Below are 19,390 nucleotides of genomic sequence, written 5' to 3'. Positions count from 1 at the left end.
AATCAATTAATAACAAACATAATGAAGCTCATTGATAATAATACAATAAAAGTAGATGGCTTTAACACCCCATTGACAGCAATCCACAGATCATCCAAGCAGAAAATCAACAAGGAAACGATGGCTTTGAATGACACCCTGGACCAGATGCACGTAACAGATACAGTCACAACATTTCACCCTAAAGAAGCAGATACACATTCTTATCAAGGGCGCATGGGACATTCTCTAGAATATTATTACACAGTGGGTCACAATTCAGGCTTCAACAAGTACAAAAAGATTGAGATTACGTGATGCACATTTCCCACCATGACACTGTGAAACTTCAGGTCAGCCACAAGAAACAGTTTGGAAACACCACAAATACGTGGAGACTAAAGTACATCCTACTAAAGAAGGAATGAGTCAACCAGGAAATGAAAGATAAAAAACTCATGGAAACAAATGAAAATGAAATGAAAATTAAAATATGATGGTACAAAACCTTTGGGATGCGGGGTGCCTGGGTAGCTCAGTCGGTTAGGCGTCTGACTTGGGTTCAGTCATCATCTCGTGGCTTGTGATTTCGAGCCCCGCGTCAGGATCTGTGCTGACAGCTCAGAGCTTGAAGCCTGCTTTGGATTCTGTGTCTCCTTCTCTCTCTGCCCTTCCCATCCCCCCCTCTCAAAAATAAATAAACATTAAGAAAAAAAGTTTTTTAAACTTTGGGATGCAGCAAAAGTGGTTCTAAGAGATAAGTATATGGCAATACAGGCCCACCTCAAAAAGAAGAAACGCAAACCTAACCTTATACCTAAAGCAGCTAGAAAAAGAAGAACAAATGAAGCCTAAAGCCAGCAGAAGGGAAATAATAAAGATTAGACCCGAAATAAGTGACAGAGACAAACAAGCAAACAAAAACAAAAATGAAAACAAAAATAGAAGAACAGATCAATGAAACCAGGAACTTCTTCTTTGAAAGACACAATAAAAGGGATAAACACCTAGTGAGACTTATGAAAAAGAAAAGAGAAAGCACTCAAATAAATTAAATCACAAATGGGAGAGGAGCGATCACAACCAACAGCCCAGAAATACAAATTCAAGAGAATATTATGAAAAATAATATACCATCACACCAGGTAATCTTGAAGAAATGAAAAAAAAAAAACCTAGAAACATATGAACGACCAAAACTGAAACAGGAAAAAATAGAAAATTTGAACAGACTGATAACCAGCAAAGAAATTGCACCAGTAGTCAAAAATCTCCCAACAATAAATCTCTAGGGCCACATGGCTTCCCAAATTTTAAAGACGAGTTAATACTTATTCTTTTCAAACTATTCCAAAAAATGGAAATGGAAGGAAAACTTCCAAACCAATTCTATGACACCAGAATTACCTTGATCTGAGAACCAGACAAAGACCACACTAGAAAAAATAATTACAGGCAATATCCCCGATTAACATGGATGAGAAATTTCTCAACAAAACAGTAGCAAATCAAATCAAACAGCATGTTAAAAGAATCATTCACCATGAACAGACGATTTATTCCAGGGTTGCAAAGGTGATTCAATATTCACAAATCAATCGATGTGATACACCACATTAACAACAACAACAACAGCAACAACAGCAACAACAACAACAACAACAAAGGATAAGAACAATAGGATCCTCTCAATAGATGCAGAAAAAACACTCGACAAAGTACAGCATCCATGCTTGAGAAAAACCCTCTAAAGTACGAATAGAGGGAACATATCTCAACATCAAAAGGCCAAATATAAAAGAGCCAAGGCTAATATAATCTTCAATGGGGAAAAATGAGCTCTTCCTCTACAGTCAGGAACAAGACAGGGATGGCCACTCCCACCATTGTTATTTAGCATTGTACCAGAAGTCCTTGCTTCAGCAATCAGACAACAAAAAGAAATAAAAGGCACCCAAATTGGCAAGGAAGAAGTCAAATTTATACTATTTGCAGATGACATGATGCTCCATGTGGAAAACCTGAATGAGTCCACCAAAGAATTGCTAGAACTGATACCTGAATTCAGTAAAGTTCCAGGATACAAAAGCAATGTACAGAACTCTGCTCCATTTCTATATGCCAATAAAAAAACAGCTGAAAGAGAAATCAAGGAATCGATCTCTTTTACAATTGCCAACAAAAACCATAAGATACCTAGGAGTAAACCTAAACAAAGAGGTAAAAAACTTTGTACTCTGAAAACTATAGAGCACTTATGAAAGAAATTGAAAATGACACAAACAAATGGAAACACATTATGTGTCCATGGGTTGGAAGAACAAATATTGTTAGAATGTCTATATTACCCAAAGCAATTTACACATTTAACGCAATCCCTATCAAAATACGACCAGCAGTTTTCACAGAGCTAGAACAAACAATGCAAAAATTTGTATGAAAACACAAAAGATCCCAAATGTCCAAAGCAATCCTAAAAAAGAAAATCAAAGCTGGAGGCATTACGATTCCAAAATTCAAGTTATATGACAAAGCGGTAGTGATCAACACAGTTGCACAAAAACAAGAAACATAGATCAATGGAACAGAGTAGAAAACCCGGAAATGAACCCACACCTATATGGTCAAATAATGCCCGACAAAGCAGGAAAGAATATCTAATAGAAAAAAGACAGTCTCTTCAACAAATGGTATTGGGAAAACTGGATAGCAACATGCAAAAGAATCAAACTGGACCACTTTCTCACACCATACACAAAAAGTAAATTCAAAATGGATGAAAGAAGGGTGCCTGGATGACTCAGTCAGTTAAGCGTCCAACTCTTGATTTTGGCTCAGATCACGATCTCACAGTTTGTGAGTTCAAGCCCCACATCCGGCTCTGTAATGCCAGCATGGAGCCCACTTGGGATTCTCTCCTCCCTCCCTGTTATCCCCTCTCCCTCTCGTGCAGGCATGCACATGCATACTCTCCTTCTCTAAGTAAATAAAAATAAAAAAATTTTTTTAGTGGATGAAAGCCCTAATATATATGTATGTATGTATGCGTGTGTACATATACATATACATATATATAATGGAATACTACTCAGCCACCAAAAAGAATGCAATCTTGCCTTTGCAACGACATGGATAGAGCCAGAGAGTATGATGCTAAGTGCAATGAGTCAGTCAGAGAAACACAAATCCCATAGGACTTCACTCATATGTGAAACTTAAGAAACAACACAAATGAACATGGGGGGGGGGGGAGGCGGTGAGGAGAGAGGCAAGCAAGAAATAGACTCTTGTTAGGTGCTTTTTGCTTTTTGGTTTTTTTTTGGTTTTTTTGAGGGGGGAGGAAGAGCAGAGAGAGAGGGCGACAGAATCCCAGGCAGGCTCTGTGTGTCAGTGAAGAGTCTGATCCGGGGATCGACCCACGAACTGTGAGATCACAACATGAGCTGAAATCAAGTTCTGGATGCTTAACCAACTAAGCCACCCAGGCTCCCCAAGAAACAGATTCTTAACTATAGAGAACAAACGCAGGGTTACTTGAGGATAGGTGGGTGGGTGGGTGGGTGGGGGATGTGTTAACAGGTGATGGCTATCAAGGGGTGCACTTGTCGTGATGAGCACCAGTTGTTGTAAGTAATGAATCACTAAATTCTACACCTGAAACTAATACTGCACTGTATTTTAACTAGCTGGAATTTAAATAAATCCTTGGAGGAAAAAAGTATTCTGCTGTCCTCTGAGTCTACAGAGCTACAGTCCGCAGGTACTGCAGCCTGGAGGGAGGGAGCCTGGCCCTCCCTAAATGCTTGTTCTCACAGTATCATCTCTGCACTGACCCTCTCCGTTAGCATCACCTACCAACTCACTAGAAATGCTCATTCTCAGCCTATACCTTTGACTGACTCAGACACTTTCCAGGTGATTCCAAGAAGCAGTGCTTTTGTTTTGTTTTGTTTTGTTTTGTTTTGAGGTTTATTTATTATTGAGAAAGAGAGTGTGAGTGGGGGAGAAGCAGAAGGTCCAAAGTGGGCTCTGCACTGAGAGGGGAGAGCCCAATGCAGGCCTCAAACTCACAAACCATGAGACCATGACTTGAGCCTAAGTCAGATGCTCAACCAACTGAGCCATGCAGGCGCCACTAAAGAGCGGTGTTTTAAGAAGTCTCCGGGTGAAATAGACACAGAGTTAAGTATTCCCTCCACTTACTTGTTCCTGAAGACAGTAAACCCAATATGCTTGTGTTTAACATGAATCTTCTCTAAGGCTGCAGGATTTGAGAACCAAGCCTGCAAAATTTATCAGCACACAAATGTTTCCTTCGCTAAAAAGTAAGGTCTACAATAGCTGATTTTCTATTGTTTATTAATGGATTACTACTCCTTTATGAACATACAACGTGAAAAGCCTTCAATCACTCTCCCTCATACAGAAAAACGGTATTTGCATACCGTACTGGTATCCTATTACCGTACTGGTATCCAACTGCTTTGGCACTTGGATGCACATCTGTGTATCTATGTTCAAATACATTCCTACATTACCAAAACTCAAGTTCTGCTGCCCATTGCTCGAAAACCCAATACTCAAGAGACAAGTGTTCAATGGAAAGGAACAGGAGCTCATTCAGGCGGCTGGCCACCCGGGGAGAAGGCGGACGTTTGTACACAGGCCAACTCCCAGGTCTCTGCCTCCCTCCAGGGTTCTTAAGCAGTTTAGGGCAGTTAACCAGAAAAGGGAGCACAGCGGTCGGGAGCATCTCTTGACTACATGCAGACTCTTCTGGTGCTAGCTATGGATGTTATCACAGTGCTCAAAGGTTTTACAACAGGTTCTGGTTCCCCAGTGCCTAGGGGTTGTGCAAGAGGGTCTGCTTTGTGTTGTGGCATGCAGAACTGCTCCGCTCTTCCAGGAGAGAATGCCTGATCTACAGAGAAACATCCGCAGAGAAATCATGGGGACGAAGGATGCTTGGGAAACCTTCAAGATGACTGGATTGGCCATAGGGTTTGAGATGGCTGCACCCCTACATACTATTTTTGTTAGTAGTGAAAGAGGACCTCAGTTGCCTCTCTTTTGACTTCAAACTTTCTCGTTGGGTTCCTTCCAGCTTGTCTCTTGGCTAAGGAAGACCCTGCTGGCAAGCGTTCCCAGATGAGAACCAAAACGACCCCTTCAAGCAATAAAGAGTGCCCTGAACAACAAGACCCCACCCGTGAGTGACTCCATGACAATGATCTACTTGACTCACTGCCTCCCTGCATGTACCCACCCACCTTTGCTGACATTTTTCTTATATAAACCTAGAAGTGTTTTCACCACTTTGGAATCAGTCTTTGAGAGTTTAGTCCACTGTGTTCCCTATGTTAGCCTCCCTGAAAGAGATTCACCCCCAACTCGTTCCTCTGCCTTGGGATTTTGTCACCGCTGAGCAGCCAAACCTAGTCCACTTGGGACCCCCAGGCTTGGTGCTCTTACATCCCTGTACCCCACAGTACAACAAACTCATAATTTGTTGACCAACCTGTGCCTGAAGTTTTTCCTTTACATAATCTTGGACAACCTAATCCAATGAGTTTAGCCCAGATGTCACACTCCGTCACCCCAAGGAGCTGCCAGAGTGGTCACAACTGTGCACGTGGAAAGGAATCAAGAACTCACCTGTGGACTGGGCTGTGTCCCTCAGGCGCCTCCCGGGTCAAGAATGGCCAGCGCTCGGGGCAATGCATTGTATTAAGGATCCACAGTGGGACCTTGAGCTCCACAGGACATACGGGGACTCAACCCAGCAGGTCCTTCCAAAGTCACCTCCGGGGGGTGCCATTTTCCTCCCCTGTCCCTGTGCCACTCCTGACCTGCGACCCAGCAACTTTTTCTCCCTGCAGGCCCCTTCCTGGCTGATGCTCTGAGATGACACCACCGTCACGTGTGGGTCCGAGGAAAAAAGGTCTCAGCGGGTTCCTGCACTAAGGCCGCTGACCTCTCCTTCTGGGAGTGTCGCCCTCCTCTGCCTGCCCCACTGGCTCCCAGTCCTCCCTGGAGAGGGGGAAGCCAGAAATGGCCGCAGTGCCCCGGCCAGCAGTCTTCCCCTGAGTGGGAGGGCTGGTAAGGCAACCTAGATTCAGGGTGAGATGCACCAAAGGCATTCATCTTTGGGGAATGCACTCAACTATTACAGAAAGAAAGAGTCACATCACATGGAGGTGATCACTAGAGGGTGAGAAATCCTTCCAAGGTACTGGGTGGGATCCGAGGAAGCAATCTGAACCCAGCGGGTTTGCCCGACAACCTGGTCACCACTAAGGTGAGGCCAGCCATATTTTCACTCACCCATCAGGGTGTTTAGGGAGGTCCCTCCCCTCTGGCCAATCAGGATTAACATCTTCTCCTGAGGCTTGTGCAGACCTGCAGCTGGCTCACAGCACCCCCACCTCCACCCCCACCCCAGCTCCTGTCCGCCTGGGATTGTAAAGTCTCCTGCACACGCCAAAGTTTAGTCTTCCACCAAACACCCAAGTGGGATTTTTCAGCGCCTTCTCCCAGCATATCCCGCTCTCATGATGGGAGAATTTACACTTTGGAAATTGGCAAGCACTACAAAGCAGGGCTGCAGTTTGGTATTTCTGAATGCCTGGATGTAAGAAAGTGAAGACATAATGGTAAGAATGCACACTAAACTTACACATGTATGGTGTTTTGGGCCATCACGTGTGCAGGACACAAGAGCAGCTGAGTGAAACCAGTGAAGAAATAGCCTAACACTGTTACTATGACTGCATACAGCAAAATGTCACACCATTTAAGAATGAGGAAAATTCGAATACATACCATTGTTGTATGTGTTTCTTATTTGTAAATGAAAATGGAAATAGCCATAACTCATCGGAAAGATAATGGGCAAACGATATGAACAGAAATTGTACCAAAGGAGATAGACAGGTGGTAAATAAACACACGAAAAAACACTCAAAATCAACACCCCTAGGAAATGCAATGGCAGCAGCACTACACACTTATGACATGGGCTGACATTACAGACTGGCACTATCAAGTAGTGGCAGGGACTGGAGGCACTGGAACTCTCATACATGCTGGTGGGAAATGCAGAACAAGTTTAGATCAAATTTTGGCAGTGTCTTAAAAATATTAGCACTAACCTACCTGTGACGGGCATTGCGCTTTGAGTCACACCACAAGAGAAAGGAAACCTCTATCCACCTAGAGAACTGTAATGAAAATTTTTAGAGAACACCTTGTTTACAAACGCCAAAACTCTAAGTAACCCAAATGGTCCAAACAGACGAATGGGTAAATAGTGGTATACTTCCAGAGAAGAAACTAGTAGTATTGCCTGGAAGGGACGTATACGCAAAATGACCTCCAAACCTTAAGCAAGGGAAAAGGTTGAGAAGTCCAGCTTGAGGAGAAATGGTTTATTTACGGACTCAGGGACAGAAGCGTGACTTTGGCACCCATAAGAGGAGTCGGTCCCTGCACCACCAACTCCAGGACGACCAGTTTTTACAGCCAAGGAGGCTGGGGAGTACCTGGGAGACTACTTGGGAGGTGAATGTTTCAGAACAAGCATCTGCCACAGGCACAGCTGGTACCAACAACAATGCTGGCTAGGCGTGTCAAAAAAGCTACCTCTCTGGACAATCAACCACCCTTGTCTTGTATCCTCTTCCTCTCTCGCACGATGGCCTCGAGACGTAAACACCAGAGAGGATGTGCGAGTTCAGACACCTTTGGATGATTTTATGACAGTGACCTCTTGGACACAGGACACATGTGTGGATAGTGAAGAATTTCTGTACACACTGATCCTGCCCGGTCACTAGAACACCCGTGGATACATATTTATAAGAGATACACTCCACTAAGTGGCTGATTTCTCCTCTATTCCCTCATTACCCTATCTTCTAGATTACCGATTACAGTTCCCTTGCCCCCGTGGTGTAACACACGAATAGTGTGCATCAGGTCACATGGCTCCTTTGAAGCTTTTGGGGTAGATATTCCACTCAACAGTGCCTGGCAGCATGTGGTATCAGCTGTGGACAAGCAAAATATTCATGTTGTCTCCACAACCACTGGAGATGGTTTCATAACCACTGGAGATGCTCCCTCTTCAGGGTGACCTCTGAGCACAGGAAAAATCCTGGCATCCAGACCACAGAATCCAGATACAGAACACAGGGGACTCTATTAGCTAGAACTGCCATAATAATGTACCACATGGGTGATTTGACATCGGAAATTTACTTGCCCACAAGTCTGGAATCTAGAAACTGGACATAAATCAGCAGGGTTAGTTTCTTCTCAGGCCTCTGTCCTTGGAGAGAGATGGGGATGGCTTGGAGATGGGGATTTCCCTGTCTTCAAATGGTCATTCTTCTGGTCCTCTATCCTCAGCTCCTCTTCTTATAAGGACACCAGTCATACTAAAAGTCCATCCTAATAACCTCATTTCAACTTCATTATATCTTTAAACATCGTGCGTTTCACTATAGTCCCATTCTGACATACTGGGGGCCACAACTTCAACATAGGTATTTTGGATTCACAACTCAGCCCATAAGAAAGGTAGTGGGTCATAATGCAAATTCACACCCAAGCTGGAGAGTGCCCAGGTACATATTATTTATTTGCAATTATCCTCTCCAGGACACAGCAAGCTTGGGATGCAATGAAATCTGTTCACTCCTTACTGCTGGAAGAGCCTAATTCTGCTTTCAAATAACCCATCAGAATACAACACCTAAGACTAAAGTTATTAAACCAAAAAGGCATTTATTAATGCATAAACCAGAGCAACAAAACTGCCGGCATCCACCACAGAAGCCAGATATACGACACAGGGGGCTGTATTATCCAGAACTGCCATAACGGTGTCCGACACACGAGGTGATTAGACAACAGAAATTTACTTCCACACAAATCTGGAGTCTAGAAATTGGACATAAGGTACCAGCAGGGTCAGTTTCTTCTGAGGCCTCTCTCCTTGGCCTCAGATGGGGATTTCTCGGTCTTCAAATGGTCATCCTTCCGTACCACTATTCTCAGCTCCTTTTTCTCTAAGGACACCAGTCATACTAAGAGTACTAAGACTCCATCCTAATAACCTCATTCTCCTTAAACTTCAACTTCATTCTCATGAAACATGCTATGTCTAACTACAGTCACATTCTGACATACTGGGGGTCACAACTTAAACATAGGAACTTGGGGTACACGATTCAGCCCACGACAAAGGTGTTGGGTCACAATGCGAATTCACATCCAAGCTGCACAGTATGTGTCGTAGTTATTTTTTTATTTACAATTATCCAAGACACAGTAAGTTGGGGATGCAATGAAATCTGTTCACTTCTTCATGCTGGCAGATGCCAATTCCACTCTCAAACAACCCCTTTGAGTGAATACAACACATAAGGTTAAAGGTAATTAAACAAAAAAGGCATTTATTAATGCATAAACCAGAGCAAAACGTGGCACCAAATTCCTGTGCTGGTGACTTGGGTGCTGCACACATTGATCACAAACATCAGGAGACCAACAACGTCCTAAGAGACTCAGCCTCTGCAAGACACCACCCCAAACTCAGTTCAGGTAGGAGGGTCAACACTGGGTCACATCCACGTCCTGACTTAGAAGGGAACAAGGAGTTCCAATTACCCACAATGTCCGTCGCCAATGACAAAGCACAGAGGTCAGCATGCTTGAGCACGGTGGGTGGTGGCTGATACACATGATGGGAACCTGGCAAGTGGCAGGAGTGAAGTGCCTTTTGCTTCAGAAACTGGCAGTGATTTCAATGGAGCAAGGACTCCAAACACAGCAAAGCACAACGCAGCTTCTGTATTTTCCTGAAATAGCTTCAAATTATGGAAGTCACTCCCCTCTGGACATTCAGGTGAACAAATTCAACTCAGGTAGGTGTCTACCTCGCAAACAGTTCTCCTCCACTGTGATTACACGAAGCAAGGAAAGATCACCTTCTCTGCTACTTTAAAGTCTTTCTGCAGTGTGACCTCTGAGCGTGGAATGAAGACAGATCACTGGACTAAAGGAATGGTCACGTACCTCACCCATGAGGCCCTGCTCCAAGGTGAATTCAGATTTCAAAACTGTATCTTTGGTCAAAAGATTACCCATATTCTTCACATTTGTCTCAGCTCAGGCTGCTCTAACAAAATATCACAAAGGAGGGGGCTTGTAAAGAAACAAGAAGTTTCCCAGCTGTGGAGGCTGTATATCTGACCTACCATTCCGCATATGGCCTGGTTCTGGGACTGGTGCACCAGCTTCCTGATTTATAGATCATCTTCTCAAGGGTCCTCACATGACTGATAGGGGAAGGAAATTTGCTTTAGAGATATTATGATATTAACCCCACTCATGAGTGTTCCACACTCCTGACCATTCTCAACTGAAATACCTCCCAAAGATATCACCTGTTAATACTATTCCATCAGAATGGGTATTCAACATAGAAATTTTAGTGAACATGAGCATTCAGGTCATCATGTCACCAATAAAGACATTTTCTACTGTGTAGTTTCTCATGTTGAGTAAGTCTGGAGATTTAGCTGAAAGATTTTCCAGATTCAGAGCACTCCTAAGGCCTTTCTCCTGTGTGCACTCTTGCGGTGATAAATAAGAGCTGGATGACTGATAAAAGCCTTCCCACATTCACTGCACTCATAAGGCCTTTCTCCTGTGTGAATTCTCTGGTGTTTTATGAATGTCGATCTATACTTCAATGATTTCCCACATTCATTACACTTATAAGGCCGTTCAGCTGAGTGAACCTTTATGTGTGCATTGAGCGTAGTTTTTCGGGGAAAGGACTTGCCACATTCACTGCATTCATAAGGCTTTTCTTCAGTATGAACAATCTGGTGAGAACGGAGGAGAGAACGAGCAGTGAAAGCCTTCCCACATTCACCGCACTCATAAGGCTTTTCTCCAGTGTGAATTCTCTGGTGTGACATGAAGGAAGAATTAGAAGTAAAAGATTTCCCACACTGACTACACTCATAAGGACTTCTTTCAAGGTGACAGTGACGATGAATCCGTAGGGCACGACTATGACTAAAAGACATTCCACATTCATTGCATAGGTAAGGCTTTTCTCCTGTGTGAATTCTCTGGTGTTGAATGAATGTCGACTTATAGTTCAGAGATTTCCCACATTCATTACATTTATAAGGCCTTTCACCTGAGTGAAGTTTTATGTGTACATTGAGGCTATTTCTTCGGAGAAAGGATTTGCCACATTCACTGCATTTATAAGGCCTTTCTCCAGTGTGAAGTCTCTGGTGACACTGGAGATCAGACCCAGAGAAAAAAGATTTGCCACATTCACTGCACTCGTAAGGCCTCTCTGTAGTGTGAACTCTCTGGTGATAACGGAGGGCAGAAGTAGCAGTAAATGATTTCCCACATTTACTGCACTCATAAGGCCTTTCTCCAGTGTGAACTCTCCGGTGTTCATGGAGGACAGAACTAGTGGTAAAAGATTTCCCACATTCACTGCACTCATAAGGCCTTTCTCCAGTGTGAACTCTCTGATGACACTGAAGGGCAGAACTAGTGGTAAAAGATTTGCCACATTCACTACACTCATAAGGCTTCTCTCCAGTGTGAACTCTCTGGTGATAGTGGAGGGCAGAACTAGCAGTAAAAGATTTGCCGCATTCGCTGCATTCATAAGGCCTCTCTCCAGTGTGAACTCTCTGGTGATTATGGAGGACAAAACTAGTGGTAAAAGATTTCCCACATTCCCTACATTCATAAGGCCTTTCCCCAGTATGAATTCTCTGGTGAGAACGAAGGACAGAACTTGTACTAAATGATTTTCCACAATCACTGCATTCATAAGGTCTTTCTCCTGTGTGAACTCTCTGGTGTTTAATGAATGTCGCCTTACACTTAAAAGATTTCCCACATTCATTACACTTATAAGGCCTTTCACTTGAGTGAATCTTTACGTGTGCATTGAGGACGTTTCGTCGGAGAAAGGACTTGCCACATACATTGCACTGATAAGGCTTTTCTGTACTGTGACCTCTGTGATGATAATGGAGGTCAGAAGTAGAGAAAAAAGATTTGCCACATTCATGGCACTTATAAGGCCTTTCTCTAGTGTGAACCCTGCGATGATAACGGAGGCCAGTACTGGAGATATAAGACTTCCCACATTCCATGCACTGATAAGGTTTTTCCCCTCTGTGAGTTCTCTGATGATAACTGAGAATAGACATAGAGGTGAAACATTTTCCACAGTCACCACACTTATAAGGCCTTTTTCTAGGTTGAACCCTGTGACTATTTAAAACTGAACTATAGCTAAAAGATTTTGAACATCCACTGCAAACATAAACATTTTCTCCACTGTGCCCTCTCTGGGGATGAATAAGCACAGATTTGGGGCTTATGGATTTCCCACATTTGCTGCAGGTGTACTGCCTGGACCCAGTGTGAGCCCTTCCATTTTGACTAAGGACAGACCTTTGCCTAATGGATTTTCTACCTTTGCCAAACTCCTGATGTCCTTCTGCAGTATGGAATCTCTGGTGGATAGTCAATAAAGATTTGTACCTGAATGTTTTCCCACATTCACTGCACACAAAACACGGTCGTCCAGGCTGCATACCCTGATCCTGAATAGGTGTATGCTCGGGACCAAAGGCTTCCTTGCATTCTCTCCAAGTGTAATGACCTTCACTACTCTGTAAAGTTTCCCTGCACTGGCTGACTGTATTTGGCTTTTCTCCAGTATGAGTGGCTTCTTGCTGCAGATGCCCTGAGCCAGGCATGAAATCCTTCTGAACCTCTATACATGTAAAGCGCTTTTCTAAATCACGGAATCCATATTCATTCACAAAAGAGGCCGTGTCCACACTACTTCTGAATGGTTTCTCTCCCGTATGCTGGTCCGGCTGCTGCTGAAAGTTTACGCTGAAGTAAAATCGTTTTCCACATGCCCCACACCTCAACAGTTTCTTGCTGCTTGGTTTTCCCTGGTGCTCACCCAGGCGGAAAACATCTCTCAAGACCGGACCGCACATGTCACAAGGGTGGGTCTTCCGGGAAGACAGAGCTGCCTTGGGCGTGCTGGCCTGTGACACACCTACAGAAACGCTCTGTTCAAGGGGTGCCTCCGCATCCTCTGCTCCACAGCAGCAACCTGAACGCAAAGAAACTCTCATGAAATACATGGTGACTACAGTGAGGGGTAAGCCTGTCACACATATGCACCTGTCTTGTGTAGACACGAGTTGAATAGATGCTGTTCCAGACAGTGGAGTTGGAATTCAGGTGAAGGAGTGCCTGCTCTGTGTTACTGGGCCCCTAAAGTCAAAGGATTGTGGACCGCTCACTAGAAGGATACAAATTTAGGATGTGACACAAGGAACAGAGCCGGAATCTAAACCTTACATCTCTTCCCACAGCTTTGTGTAGGACCTTTCTGGCTGCTGATGTTTCGCTGAACAGAAGAGTGTGAGAAAATCCATTCATAAGACATTTGCTGCTATTCACGGTCAGTTTAAGGACACTGAACATCTCATGGCAAAATGTTCAGGGGTGAATATTACGGTAAACAGAAAGTCCAGTGAGAGAAATGGGTGGGATGTGGAGCCCGAGAAACAGCAATTACCCCTGCCCTGGAAGTCACAGGACTACCAAAGGAGTAGAACCCACAAGTACACAAACTCTCAACAGTGAAGAAGGAAAGACAGGAACGAGGTGTGGCCTTTGACAATGGCACCAAAGTCTGGTTGAACAAACAAAGCTGCCTAGTGTGAGCTGAACAGAGTCCTGATATCACACCTTCCCCGGCTGCCATTCACCGGAAATGGTCCCCCCGTGAAGTCACATGGTCATGTCTGCATCATGTCCGTCCTATGCTACACAGAACACTGTTTTCCTGTAAGTGCTAAGTGAGCAACTACAGGGCACAGGGAGGGTAGAAATAATGTAGGAAAAAAAGTAGATGGCCAGGGGTATTCCAGAGCTGCCCTGCACACAACAGACTCAGAAAAGTATCCTATGTGACTGATGTTGGCAGGACTGTAGAATAGGAGATGCCATCTTTCACACCAACAAAAATCAATTCAACAGCTGTCTATGAATGACTTTAGACTCATAGGGCTCAAGGGCCCAATTAAGAGGGACTACTATACTGCGCAGCATAAAAGAGAGCAGGAGCACGAAGAAAGGATGGCTGGAGACTATTATCAGAGACACGTGGAGATGGGTAGGAAACGCTGGGGCATCTCTATCAGCCACAGGGCAGATGCTACTGCAGTCCCTGCGCAGGAGATGCCAGCTGCCTGCTCCAGGGGACACTCGCACCGAGTTATCCAAATCCTCAAGGCCAAAGCACTCTTGACAAAGAAGTTCCAAGCTGAAGGCAGACATCTGTGACTTCAAACTCTATTACGAAGCTGTAGTAATCAAAACAATATGCTACTAAAACATAAAACAGCACTAAAGCATAAAAACAGACCAGTGCAACGGAATAAAGAGCCCGGAAGGAAACCCACACATCTACAATCCATTAATCCTTGACAATTATGCCAAGAATACACTGGGGAAAGAATTCTCTCCTCTCGGGAATCTGAGTATCCAAATGACAAAACAATGAAACCGGACCCTCATCTTCCAGCACTTGTGGAAATGAACTCTAAATTGAATAAAGACTTAAACGCAGGACATCAAAACCTAAAACTCCTAGGAAAAACGTATGGAAAATCCTAACTTAATTCCTGTCAATGAGTTTTTGAATGTGACATCAAAAGCATAGACAAAAAGCAAAAACAAGTACCACTGTACAAAATTCAAAAGTTGCAGCAGAGCCAAAGAAATACACAAGAGGGGCACCTGGGTGGCTCAGTAGGTTGGGCGTCTGACTTCAGCTCAGGTCATGATCTCACAGCTCGTGAGTTCGAGCCCCATGTCAGGCTCTGTGCTGACAGCTCAGAGCCTCAAGCCTGCTTCAAATTCTGTTCCTCTCTCCCTCTCTGCCCCAACCCACTTGCATTCTGTCTCTGTGTCTCTCAGAAATAAATAAACAGTAAAAGAAAAAAAAGTCAAGAGGTAGCATGTTGGTGAGGATGTGGAGGGAAAACAACCCCTTGAACATTGTTGCTGGGAATATAAATAGGCAAGTTATGGAAACTATTAGGGAAGACCCACAAGAAAATTAAAAACAGAACTACCATATGGTCCACCGTTGCCATTCCTAGGTATGTATCGCAAGGAAACAAAATCAGAAAGTCCACAAATGATCTGCACTTGCACATCCACTGCAGTATTATTCACAATAGCCAATATATGGAAACACCACGAAGTGTGGTGAGTGTTGTTCTCTTTAAGGTTTATTTATTCATGAGACAGAGAGAGTGTGAGTTGGGGAGGGGCAGAGAGACGGAGGGAGACACAGAATCTGAAGCAGGCTCCAGGCTCTAAGGTGTCAGCACAGAACCTGATGCGGGGCTTGAACTCACTGACCGCGAGATCATGATGTGAGCTGAAGTTGGAGGCTTAACTGAAGGAGTCACCCATGCGCCCCTAAGTGTGGTGAGTGTTCAAAGTGACAAAGAAGGGGCACCTGGCAGGCTCAGTGGTGGGGTACAGGACTCTTAATCTCAGGGTTCAGAGTTCAAGCTCCACTTTGGGCACGGAGCATACTTTTAAAAAACTAAAATACGGGGGCGCCTGGGTGGCGCAGTCGGTTAAGCGTCCGACTTCAGCTCAGGTCACGATCTCGCGGTCCGTGAGTTCGAGCCCCGCGTCGGGCTCTGGGCTGATGGCTCAGAGCCTGGAGCCTGTTTCAGACTCTGTGTCTCCCTCTCTCTCTGCCCCTCCCCCGTTCATGCTCTGTCTCTCTCTGTCCCAAAAATAAATAAACGTTGAAAAAAAAAATTTTTTTTTAAAAACTAAAATACATAAATAAATTCTATTTTAAAAATAAACGAATACAGTGAGAAAACATTTAGGACACACACATACGTAAATAATAGGTCATAAAAAAAAGAAGGCAACACTGCCACTTGCCACAACATGGATGAACCTGGATACATTATGCTAATCAAATAAGCCATACAGCAAAAAACAAATCCTGTATGATATCACTTACAGATATTCTTTAAAAAAAGAAAAATCAGGGGCGCCTAGGTGGCTCAGTTGGTTAAGCATCTGACTTTGGCGCAAGTCTAGATATCAGGGTTCGTGAGCACAGCCCCACTCATCAGGCTCCCTGCTGTCAGCAGAGCCCACTTGGGATCCTGTCTCCCTCTTTCTTCGCCCATTCCCTGCTGGTTCTCTCTCTCTCAAAATAAATAAATAAAAAAATTAAAAAAAAAAAAATCACACCCCCCAGAAGGTAGAGAGCTAAAAGCTAAGGAATGGGGGAAATGGAGAGATCCTGGTCAGGGGAACGCATTTCCCTTTATAAGATGAGTAAGTTCTGGGCGTCTGGGTGGCCCAGTCTGATAAACATCCCCCTCCTGATTTCGGCTCAGATCATGATCTCACCTTGGCTCAATGCTAAGCATGAAGCCTAGCTGAGATTTTGTCTTCCTCCCTCAGTCTGGCCCTCCCCTGCTCACACGTTCTCTGTCTCTCAAAATAAATAAAAAACACTAAAAAAATTTTTTTAAAGCTAACTAAGTTCTAAGGACCTAACAGCATGTTGACTACACTTGTGAATACTGTACTCTACGCTTGGAATTTGCTAAGGGAGTAGATATTATGCTTCTCACTAACCACAAAAGGTAATTATGTCAACTAATCGGTGTGTTGACTACCTTCTATTTGGAACTAGTTTCCTAATGTATAAGCAGATCAAATCCTCATGTAACACACTTTCGAAATGGAATCTTCCTGGTCAGTTCATACCTCAACGAAACGGAAGGGATGGGGGCAGGTAGAAGAAGAGATGTAAACACCACCGAAAGAACCATACAAGACAGTCTTGAGAGGTAGCCCATAGTCCTCCTAAGTACGACCCAGTCAATCCTTGCAATTTCCGGCAGAGGCAGGCAAGGAAAGGTCAGCCAAAAGAAGGTATCAAAACAGGGGCCACTGGGGCGCCTGGGTGGCGCAGTCGGTTAAGCGTCCGACTTCAGCCAGGTCATGATCTCGCGGTCCGTGAGTTCGAGCCCCGCGTCGGGCTCTGGGCTGATGGCTCAGAGCCTGGAGCCTGTTTCCGATTCTGTGTCTCCCTCTCTCTCTGCCCCTCCCCCGTTCATGCTCTGTCTCTCTCTGTCCCAAAAATAAATAAAAACTTTGAAAAAACAGGGGCCATAGAAAAGGCATGCATCTCAACAGTGACCCGGTGGGTCAGAGGGTAAGTAAGGCACAATCCATTAGGGTCACTGACTGACTACTCTTTTACCCTATGAGGGCTCGGCACAGAGAGCACTGGAACGGCAGGGGAGAGAAAAGGGCACACCAACATCCCAGCCTTAGCAACAAATGCAACCACCACGGAAGCTGGGGGAGCAAGCAGGGCCCACAGTCCACACCCAAGAGGTACAAAGCATCCCCTAGGGAATGGGCAGCTGGGGGCTAAAGCGGGAATACAGAGCCCAGGCCAGGTCACTGGGGAGGGTGAGGGCCTTACCCAGGGAGGATATAAGTGTAAAGTTCTCCAGCATCACGTCATAGTACAGCCGTCTCTGAGCCTCATCAAGAAGTCTCCATTCCTTCCAGGAGAAGTAGATGGCAATGTCCTCAAAGGTCACACCACCCTGTCATGAAACGGACAGATGGCACCATGAACATTCTCTCTCGGGGAACCCACAGTCTAAACCCTGACACATACACCCCATTCTCCCCAGCCACCCCAGCTCCTACCTCAGAATAAATACCAGGTCCTGGTGTCATTAATGCCACCGTCTCCTCACCATCCCACCAATCCCTGTGTTCGGTCCTCAGCAATAACAGGCAGGGGGTGCATACATGCAATCTGCGGGGGCCAATCTGGGTTTGGCCCCCCAAGCGCCATCCTTTCTGCCTGGACATTCCCGTGGAGTCTCCCCGAATGTGCCCTCAAACACAGACAATTATGGACCCACCTCGACCAGTCACTCTCCAATCCCAGGGCCCTGAGACCCTAAGCTCACACTCACACTCCCTCTCCGAGTGAACATGACCCTGTAGTCTGCATCTCCCTCACACCTTCAGACCCCACAGTTGCGCCCCCACAGCTTCCTGCCCCACACCAAAGGATGCCCCCTTGACTCACACTGGTACCTGTCACATGACACCCAAAGGATGTGTCACAAATTCAAACAGGTGCCACTACAACCCCAGCACTCTCATGGATCCCACCACAGGGAAAGCCCCAAATGCGGCCGAGAAGTCCCCCTCGCCTGCCGGGGACCCTGCGTCAGGGACACACACCCACAGCCACGTAGCCGTTTCAGATACTCCCAGTCCCTCTAATACTTCTGTGCTGCCCATGCTGTCCCTCCAACAGTCACAACCCTCCACTCTGCACTGGACCTTTGTGAAAAGCCCAGCCCTAAAGGTCTCCCTGCCAGGCACAGAGACGCACAAGTGACCACACTGGCCCCACACCTTATCCATCAGCAAGACTGTGAAACGGCCCGGACACCAGAAAAGCGCACCACAGAGTTCTGGTGAAGCCCTACACCACGGAATAAAGGGCAGCCCCAGACTCCCTGTCACCTTGCCGCAATTACTCCTAGCTGTCCTCAGCCATCTCTCGTCCCATCATGCCACGGAAGCCTTACCCACCCATCCATCTGCCACATCTTTCTCTCTCCTTCGCCTGTGCCCGCACTGCCCAGCAGCCCCAACCAGGCGCCGAGCCAGGGAACCACGCTTCAGCACACCTCACTAAGGCCCTCTGACCTACTGACAGCATTGCCCCCCTACTCTGCACCCCCTCCTCAATGTGACCCAAACCTCCGCCGGGGCCACACTACTGCCGTCACTTTTCAAAGTTTCCATCCCGAAACCTGCCCCGGTTTCCCGGGTTTCCCTGTCCCGCTGCCCACTGGATGACGTCACTCACGCCTCTCTGAACACCTAAGACTCAACGACGTCCAAGCAACTTGGGAGATCTCCAAGGACCATCAACCTACTGCCACCTTCCGTCCAGCTGATGGCAGCGTCCACCCCTTCCGCTGCCAGGACCGCTGAAAATTAATAACGGGAAACCTCACTAAAAGGGACTCGGGAGGACGCAGCTGGGGGAGCTCTCGCGCACTACCGCCACGATCAGTGCAGACCCGGCAGGACGACACACTTGAACTTGGGGACTGGGAAGCTACCTCCTCTACTAGCCCAGAGGGGAAAAGACAGGCTTTCGGGACCACCCCGCCCACAGCTCAGCCAATGGGAAGCCACTACACTTTCAATTCCCAGTTGACTC

At 45.6% G+C, this 19,390-nt stretch overlaps 1 protein-coding gene across 3 annotated transcripts in view; it reads right to left on the bottom strand.

Moving 5' to 3' along the window:
• LOC123577858 (zinc finger protein 814-like) overlaps window positions 1-19,390 on the bottom strand; it is a 33,162-nt gene that overhangs the window by 12,835 nt on the left and 937 nt on the right. Inside the window, exons 1-3 of one of the 3 annotated variants that reach the window (XM_045440165.1) lie at window positions 17,845-18,365; window positions 17,612-17,738; window positions 9,411-13,168 (exon numbers count right to left, since the gene is read on the bottom strand). In XM_045440165.1, the coding sequence (XP_045296121.1) occupies window positions 10,584-13,168; window positions 17,612-17,738; window positions 17,845-18,012 (2,880 nt within the window). In that variant the 5' untranslated portion in view covers window positions 18,013-18,365 and the 3' untranslated portion in view covers window positions 9,411-10,583. Of the gene's footprint in view, window positions 1-9,410; window positions 13,169-17,611; window positions 17,739-17,844; window positions 18,366-19,390 lie in introns of those variants that run through there. The other 2 variants (XM_045440167.1, XM_045440166.1) reach the window with 2 other exon arrangements.

This window comes from Leopardus geoffroyi, chromosome E2 (assembly GCF_018350155.1).
Source record: "Leopardus geoffroyi isolate Oge1 chromosome E2, O.geoffroyi_Oge1_pat1.0, whole genome shotgun sequence".
In the NCBI taxonomy this organism is placed as follows: domain Eukaryota; kingdom Metazoa; phylum Chordata; class Mammalia; order Carnivora; family Felidae; genus Leopardus; species Leopardus geoffroyi.
This window is presented reverse-complemented; position numbering and strand designations above follow the sequence as displayed.